Source organism: Cotesia glomerata, linkage group LG9 (assembly GCF_020080835.1).
Source record: "Cotesia glomerata isolate CgM1 linkage group LG9, MPM_Cglom_v2.3, whole genome shotgun sequence".
Lineage (NCBI taxonomy): Eukaryota > Metazoa > Arthropoda > Insecta > Hymenoptera > Braconidae > Cotesia > Cotesia glomerata.
The window spans coordinates 16088693-16098283 of record NC_058166.1 but is presented as its reverse complement, the minus strand read 5'-3'; the positions used below and the strand labels follow the sequence as shown (position 1 = coordinate 16098283).

The following is a 9591-nucleotide window of genomic DNA, read 5'->3' as shown; positions in this document are numbered from 1 at the left end:
TGCGTGTACATGAAAAATATATCAAAATGCATGTGGGTACTCAAACAAAAGCTCTTGATGAGAGTAACATCAGAATGAGTTTATATTTTTAAAAATGTCAATAGTTAAGAAATGACATTGTATCTTGTTAACTAATGACATTTTTAAAGATATAAGCTCACCCCGACATTACATTCATCGAGACCTTTTATTTGAGTACCCACATCAATTTTTTATATATTTCATATATTTATATATAATATTTATATGTATATATGAAATTTATATCAAAAATGCATGTGGGTACTCAAATGAAAGCTCTTGATAAGTGTAACATGGGGATGAGCTTGCATCTTTAAAAATATCAATAGTTAAGAAATGACCTTGTATCTTGAGAACTATTGACATTTTTAAAGATATAAACTCACCCCGATGTTATATTCTTTAAGACCTTTCATTTGAGTACTCACATCAATTTTTCATATATTTCATATATTTATATATATATTATATATAAGTATATATGAAAAATATATCAAAAATGCATGTGGGTACTCAAATGAAAGCTCTTGATAAGTGTAACATCAGGATGAGCTTATATCTTTAAAAATGTCAATAGTTAAGAAAGTTCAGTGTAATTTAACAAAAATCATTACTTAATAAAGCAAAATTTTATTTATTTATATACCACAAATCACGGCAGTCACATAGTGACTGCAAAGTTGCTAATTTTAACTAAATTTATAATTGAAAATTAAACCAATAAGGTTAGATTTTTTTTTTAATAATAATTTAAGTTTGTTATAAAAATAATAAATTTTTTGACACTAAAATTAGCGAACACTTGAAAATTTTTTGATTTTTTTTCAAAAAATCATTTTTTTAAAAGACTATTTATATTTTTTGGATCTTCTAAAGATAGAATTTTTCAAATAAATTTTTCTTGCTATAAAAAAATTCTAAAAATTATCACTTCTCTAAATTTCATTATCAATTTTTTTACATATAAATTAATATATTTACTCATACAAATATACAAATATTAATAATTTTTATTTACAAAAAACAATGCATTAAAACTACCTTAAATGAATTTTAATAATTTCATTAGTCCGACAATTAATATTGCACTTATCACAACAAAATGAATTATTTTTATTATCTACACCCGACAATAAAGCGCTGCGACATACGACATGACTACAAGTGAGTTTATACCCACAAATATCCTTAATTTCACTATTTTTACAACATTTACAAACTATTTCATTATCAGACTCTTTTTTGACTTCAGCTCGGCTCAAAGTTTTTAAATTCGACAGTAAAGACTTCAAACTGTCTCTTAGATTCTCATCAATAATTGTTGATTCATTCAAAACATTATTTCCAGTCGTAGCAGCTTCGCTGTCATTAAAACAATTAATTTCAGTAACTTTCTTTATTTTTTTTGACAACTTAGGCTTTAAACAGCTGAACTTTGAATAGCTGGCAATAATAGGTATCCTATGACTGGTCTTGATATTTCTTGGTATCGATCCAGTTGATGCAGAAAAATGAATTTTAGAAGCTGATAAACTTCCTTTCTGACCAGCAGAAATGCTGTTTAAATCCACATCAACTGAAGAATGTCTATGAGGTCCTAACACACGAGGAATATTATTAAAATCAGCATGACAATGATTGTCAGTTATAAATTTATCAATTCTAAATTTCAATGCTTGAGCGTAAACAGGCCGAAAATTATTGCTGAGACGTAGACCAGTAAATGGATCACTAAGTTGTCTTCCCCAGAGCGCTTCATTTTTTCCGTAGGTCTCCAGAGTACTGTGGTCGATTATTTTACCGCTTGGTAAAATGATTGGTTGGATCATCAGGCTGCAAGTTATTGGATCTAAAAATTCCTCAGGTATTTCCAATGATTTTTTATCGCTTCTAAAATGAATTGAAAAACATAAATTATTTTTAAATTAATAGAATTTATTTAAAAAAAACAATATGAAGTTAGCTGACAATTGTCAATTTTTTTTAATTATTATAACAAATGTAAGGTAAAAGACCCAGTTATTGACACTGTTCTAGTTATTGACACTTGCTATTTTATTTTAATTGAAAAAGATGAATTAACTCTAATAAATTAAAAAATATAATTTTTTAATTATAAATTTCAAGATAATTGTTTTTTGGAGAACATTTTATTTTTTTAATTAGAATAAAATTGCAAGTGTCCAACAACTAAACCAATAACTAGCAACCTTGCAGTCACTATGTGACTGCCGAGACTTGTGAACTATAAATAAGTAAAATTTTGCTTTAAAAAAAAATGACTTTTGTTAAATTGCACTGTATTTTATTAACTATTGACGTTTTTAACGATATAAGCTCATCCCGATGTTACACTCATCAAGAGCTTTCATTTGAGTACCCACATGCATTTTTGATATATTTTTCATATATACATATTAAGGTGTTTCAAAAAAAAAAAAAAAATTTTTTTTTTAATGATGTTGAAAAGTTGAAAGTACATTTAAAAACAAAAATTTTGGCGCCTATTAGAGCCCTTAATATTAATATTAAGGTTTGCCTTAATTCATTTGTAATTTTTCTATTTAAATAACACGAGAAAACTTTTTTTTTATTTTTACACGCTTTATATTAGCTTCACTTGTATGTCAGTTTGTCAGTATGTCAGTAACTCTCCGTGGGTAATCTGCGCGCCTGCGGCCTTCCTTGGTTCTGGTAGCCGTTTCTCAGGCTCGCTCTCCGAAATCGAACTCTGATTCCCCGTATTTATAATATTTATAAATAATTATTTTTTATTAGCTTCACTTGTATGTCAGTATGTCAGTATGTCAGTATGTAACTCTCCGTGGGTAATTTGCGCGCCTGAATATTTTTGATAATCAACAAATAATAGTTTAAAAAAACTAAAAAATCACGCTTTTATAAATAAACCAAACTAAAAAGTAAAAAATAAATAATAGTTTAAAAATCTAAAAACACGCTTTTTATAGAAAACCAAACTAAAAAATAGAAAATAAATTTAAATTAAGAATAGTGTTAAAAATTTCAATAAATATAAATTAATAATAGTGTAAATAAAAAAAAATGTATTTTATTTTAAAAAAAGCGTGGGGTGCTTTTTAAGATATTATCAAAATGATAATCACTCTACTCATATCTGTCAATAAAATATTTATAACTATTGACACCATGCACCTCACGCTTTTTTTAAAATAAAATACATTTTTTTTATTTACACTATTATTAATTTATATTTATTGAAATTTTTAACACTATTCTTAATTTAAATTTATTTTCTATTTTTTAGTTTGGTTTTCTATAAAAAGCGTGTTTTTAGTTTTTTTAAACTATTATTTATTGAATTTTAATTACTTCGAAATGGCTTGTTTACGCAATATCCCAGGGAGAGGTCTTATAGGAAATTTCACGCTCTACAAAAAACGTCCGAAGGTCAAAGTTCCTCAGATCAACCGTTTCAAAGATATTTGCAATCAAAGATAACTTTGACTTGATATAACTTAACTTGATTAACTTTGACAAAAATAACGTTTGACTTGATATTTCATGATTAACAACATTATCAGTCTCAACTGTACAAGAATAGTCAACATTGTCATTACCGAACTCTCCGACATCAAATGTACCACTATCATTATTATTATAATTGATATCAATGTTCTCTTCATTATTGTTATCACTATTACTGTAGTTATTATTTTTATCGCTTACATCAACATCCATATCTTCAACATCTTCTGGAATTGATTGAGAATTATATGAAATAAAACCACGTCGACTGGAAGATTTTTGTCCCAAATAAAATAATCTTTTTTCTTTATCCAGTAAATTTAGCACATCAGCATGAGCTATATCAAATAGTTTATTTAATTCGTCCTGAAAAAGGGATTCATTTTTTTTTTGAGATTTTGACTTTTTCCTCTTACAGTTTTTTTGCAAATTCCTCCATCGAATGTGATTTGAGGTGAGTTTTAAAAAAGCAGATCTTTTCTCTCTTGTCGGGATTTGTGCCACACACCAAATTTCGAAAACTTTGTCGATAGTGGTTGATATGCTTTCTTTCACTGAAAAATTTTTCGTTTTGAGATAATAAAATAAAAGTGACATAACCTCTTTCAATGTAGGTAATTTTTTTTCACCAAATTTACTTAATACATCCCCAATCAAGTACACTGTTTTCACCATTGTGATCATAAAATTGATAACTTATATATTTTAATTATAAGCAAATTAAATTAATAATATAACGAATTTAAATAACAATCAGTATCAATAAAGAAAGACAATGACGAGAAGATAGAACAAAGCATTGAAAGCAGAGCAACAAAGAGAAATTGGTAAATAACTGTCCTTGCTCTTTATCATCAGATCCACCGTGACTGCAGACGGCGTTTCTAAACTCCCGCATGGTTAGCTAAGAGGGGGCAAAATTGAGGGAGTGGGGGAAAAAACCCGGAAGTACCCGACGGTGACTACTGGACAGGACGACTTTACTGCTTTTATCGACGGAGCTGAATAAAGCTCCCCTGATAGCCAGCGCTTTCTCAGTAAGTGTTGACTTCCAGCAGTTACGGTTAATTTATACATCAAGTTGGTGGTAATTCTTCACTCAACAACAGTTGTAAGCTAATTGACGGAAATCTACGGCCGCAACTTGAATACAAGTTAACAATGAAACTTGTAGTTGAATTTCCTTTCAACTTTACTACAATTTGACGGAAATACTTGTACAGCAAGTTTTGACGTCTATTTGCAGAGTAAGTTATAGGTAACTAATAGGTAATCGCTCGCTCAAATTTTATAGTTGACTAGAATTTAATTCACGCGCGCAAGCGCGCGCCTCATATTTATTGTCATGATATATTTGTGTGTCGTTTATGTACATTATATTCACTTTCAACCAATCAGAATGAGAATAATTATTTTCGACCAATCACATCACGAATAGATTGGTTTCACATACATTTCATCTCAATTTTATTATGGGACTAGTATACGTTGCGCGCGCAAGCGCGCGTGTGAATTTAGTATGGAATTATCTGTATTTTCATACTTATGATATATTTGACCAATCACGTTACGAATAGTTTGTCTAATTGTGTATATTTTCATATTTTTCATCTAAATTATAGGAGTGGATTGAATTGATTTAATATATTTATAATTTTTTTAACATTTTTAATAAAATACAATGATGAGTGTTTGTTTAGTTAGTGTGATCAGGAACTTTACATTTTCATCTTACAAAAATTTATAAACTTTATGAAATATAAAATTAATTTGTTATAAAAGAGACCCAAAAATCATTTATTTGATATTTGTAACCTTTAGATTTACGTATTTGTACTTTTTGTGAGTTACGTATGGAGTAAATAAGCAAAAAAAAAAAATTAAAATCTCAGATTAACAGAATTCAATTTATTTTACAAAAAAAAAACAATATCAATATAAAGTATGATTTTCTTTTTGCAATTTTATTGGAAAATATTTGAAATTTTTGATTGGTGTTATTTTTGATTGCAAATATCTTTGAAACGGTTGATCTGAGGAACATTGACCCTTAAACGTTTTTTGTAGAGCGTGAAATTTCCTATAAGACCTTTTCTCTGGGATATTGCGTAAACAAGCCATTCCGAAGAAATTAAAATTGAAAAGTAAAAAAAAAAATTTTCTCGTGTTATTTAAATAGAAAAATAACAAATGAATTGAGGCAAATCTTAATATTAATATTAAGGGCTCTAATAGGCGCCAAAATTTTTGTTTTTAAATGTACTTTCAACTTTTCAACACCATTAAAAAAAAAAAATTTTTTTTTTTTTGAAACACCCTAATACTAATACATACATATATATATATGAAAAATTGATGTGGGTACTCAAATGAAAGGTCTCGATGAGTGTAACTCCAGGATGAGCTTATATCGTTAAGAATAACATCAGTGGACAAAATACAACGTCATTGCTTTATTGTTCACATTTTTTAAGATATAAGCTCATCCTGATGTTACACTCATCAAGGGCTTTCATTTGAGTACCCACATGCATTTTCTATATATTTTTCATATATACATATATATAATATATATAAATATATAATATATATAAATATATAAAATATATGAAAAATTGATGTGGGTACTCAAATGAAAGGTCTCGATGAGGGTAACTCCAGGATGAGCTTGTATCGTTAAAAATATCATCAGGGGACAAAATACAACGTCATTGCTTTATTATTGACATTTTTAAAGATATAAGCTCATCCCGATGCTACACTCATCAAGAGCTTTCATTTGAGTACCCACATGCATTTTTGATATATTTTTCAGATATACATATATATATATATATATATAAATATATGAAATATTGATGTGGGTACTCAAATGAAAGGTCTCGATGAGTGTTATGTCTGAGTGAGCTTATATCTTTAAAAATGTCAATAGTTCTCAAGATACAAGATCATTTCTTATCTTAATTATGTATCTAGAGATAGAGCATTTTTGAATGTAGCCTAAATACTTAACATCATAAATTGATTATTCTCTTAATAATATAGATAAATGTTATTCCACATATAGAAAATTTAAAAAACAATCTATGAAATTTTTTATAGTTCTAATTTAATTAATGAAAAAAATATAAAAAATTGTTAGCTAATTTCACTATCAAAATTTCTCAGTTAACTTCAGTGCCTTAAAAAAAAATACTTACGACTGAGGCTCAATTTCAGCATTCTGAATTTCTACAGGCCGTGACACATTTTTACAACAATTAATTTTATCACTATACTCCGTAAACAATTGATGTATTTTGGAATTAGGTCTGACGTAACCCCAAATTTGAATCCTTTTGACAGCTGCTACAGACTTTTGTGTCTTAATGATTGTTAACTTCAAATTATCCGTGGAATTAACAAATTTATGAGCAAATCCATTGATATATTTAATAGAAAAATTTCTATAATTAGTTTTAAGTTGATTAACATCACTGTCATTGCAGCAAAAAATAATCCCACTGTCACTAGGCTCCAGAAATCCAACAGCGAGCTGATTGATGGTATTATTTCTTAAATTGACAGAAAGTTTAAATCCAGTAGACTTTTGCTCACCGATTACTGGCCAAATTATTACATGGCTTAATTTAATGGCATTTGTAAAATTAAAGTCTATATTTATTGGTGGATTTATACATGAATAAACTAAAAAACCTCTGTCGTTCTCAGATATCAAGTTTTCAATGTCATAATCATCACAGCTTGGTTTATCGCATTTAATTTTGGTGTTTAAGTAATTTTTACAAATGTCAATTAACATTTTTACACTATTATTAATTATTTGATTAAAAACAAAATAAAAAGAATTTTGTGGTTTGTGATTAAGTATGTTGTGATCACAAAATAAATAAATTTTGTGGCGGTCCTGCCGCCTCGGTCGCGCCTCCAGCGGCCAGAAGTCAAATCAAACCTACCAAAGCGCCAGTCATCGGAGCGTGAAACTCTCTCACTCTCGCCAATAAACAATCCCGCACAAACTATGGAGGGTAGGGATTTAGCTAAGTTAGGAATTTTTGGGGTCAAATTAATCAAACAAATCAAATTAATTATCTCTCTTTTACACGCTTTATATTAGCTTCACTTGTATGTCAGTTTGTCAGTATGTCAGTAACTCTCCGTGGGTAATCTGCGCGCCTGCGGCCTTCCTTGGTTCTGGTAGCCGTTTCTCAGGCTCGCTCTCCGAAATCGAACTCTGATTCCCCGTATTTATAATATTTATAAATAATTATTTTTTATTAGCTTCACTTGTATGTCAGTATGTCAGTATGTCAGTATGTAACTCTCCGTGGGTAATTTGCGCGCCTGAATATTTTTGATAATCAACAAATAATAGTTTAAAAAAACTAAAAAATCACGCTTTTATAAATAAACCAAACTAAAAAGTAAAAAATAAATAATAGTTTAAAAAAACTAAAAACACGCTTTTTATAGAAAACCAAACTAAAAAATAGAAAATAAATTTAAATTAAGAATAGTGTTAAAAATTTCAATAAATATAAATTAATAATAGTGTAAATCCGAAAAAACAGTTTCACTGTAAAAAGTCGCACCAAGTCCACGTTCATAAGACTATTAGGAAAAAAATTTTTTTTCTTTACAAAAGATACAAAATAAAAAATAAAAAATCCGAGTAACCGATATGATTGTTTATGATTTTCGGAAATTAAAAAATTTTTTGTAAATTTAAAAATTAAAAAAATTTTAGAACGTATTTAGTGTGCGCGGTTGCAAAATATTTTACTTTTAATGAAATTCGTAAAATCTATTTACTAGGACTTTAAAAAATTGAAATACACAATGACGCACACCAAGTACGTTCTAAAATTTTTTTAATTTTTAAATTTACAAAAAATTTTTTAATTTTCGAAAATCATAAACAATCATATCGGTTACTCGGATTTTTAATTTTTTATTTTGTATCTTTTTGTAAAGAAAAAAAATTTTTTTCCTAATAGTCTTATGAACGTGGACTTGGTGCGACTTTTTACAGTGAAACTGTTTTTGTTCGGATTTTAGTATTTTTGTAATTATAATGAAAATTTACAATTGATAACAACTTAAATCTCGTGTTGACTGCATTTTTACTGCAAACTATCCCCTTAAAGCTACAGTTTATGTAGATGTAATTCCAGTGCACCCTGGCGGCCATAGATGCAAGCTATGAATCACTTTTACTGTAGTTGCGTGTCTATAGGAAGGATTACTACACATTTTTATTTTATCTAGTCTGTGGCGTTGATATTCCCCATCGAAAAAAGTCAGGATCGAAATTTCTGGGCTTACTATAGTTTGTGCTGATAAAATTTAATAATTTTAAGTGAATTAAGTGTTATAATTGATTATAATTAATTAATATCAGTAAAATAAAGTATAAATTACTTTTATAATATATTATTTTGGAAAAAGGAGAACCATATAATTAAATAAAATTTTGCAACCTCGAAATACCGTTCTGCTTACAGTAAACACAGTCGGTAGTCTGGCGCTCCGTTTACAACGGATTTGAACGGAACTTGGCGCCAGATTCTACCGAATCTGTGGATAAAATAAATGTATTTTATTTTAAAAAGCGTGGGTGCTTTTTAAGATATTATCAAAATGATAATCACTCTACTCATATCTGTCAATAAAATATTTATAACTATTGACACCATGCACCCCACGCTTTTTTCAAAATAAAATACATTTTTTTTATTCACACTATTATTAATTTATATTTATTGAAATTTTTAACACTATTCTTAATTTAAATTTATTTTCTATTTTTAGTTTGGTTTTCTATAAAAGCGTGTTTTTAGTTTTTTAAACTATTATTTATTCCTATTTTTTTAAGTATCCTGATAAATCTCATCGGATAAACTGTAGTATTTATGACAAATCTTTAAAATATGAAATTGTTATTTTTTACGTTTCTCTTGAAATTATAAATTACATATTTTTTTTTTTTTTTATATTACCGATTAGCGTTTTCTTAATAAATAAATAAATAAATTAATTAATTAATTAACTAATTATTTGTTG

At 27.8% G+C, this 9591-nt stretch overlaps 1 protein-coding gene across 1 annotated transcript; it reads right to left on the bottom strand.

Moving 5' to 3' along the window:
• Positions 1 to 1028: 1028 nt before the first annotated feature.
• Positions 1029 to 7431, bottom strand: LOC123271524 (RING finger protein 37). Its single transcript, XM_044737868.1, has 2 exons — positions 6729 to 7431; positions 1029 to 1911 (listed from the first exon to the last, which is right to left on the bottom strand). Exons 1-2 carry the CDS (start codon positions 7328 to 7330, stop codon positions 1059 to 1061), a joined length of 1455 nt encoding a protein of 484 aa, XP_044593803.1. The 5' UTR covers positions 7331 to 7431; the 3' UTR covers positions 1029 to 1058.
• Between the last annotated feature and the right edge of the window lie 2160 nt (positions 7432 to 9591).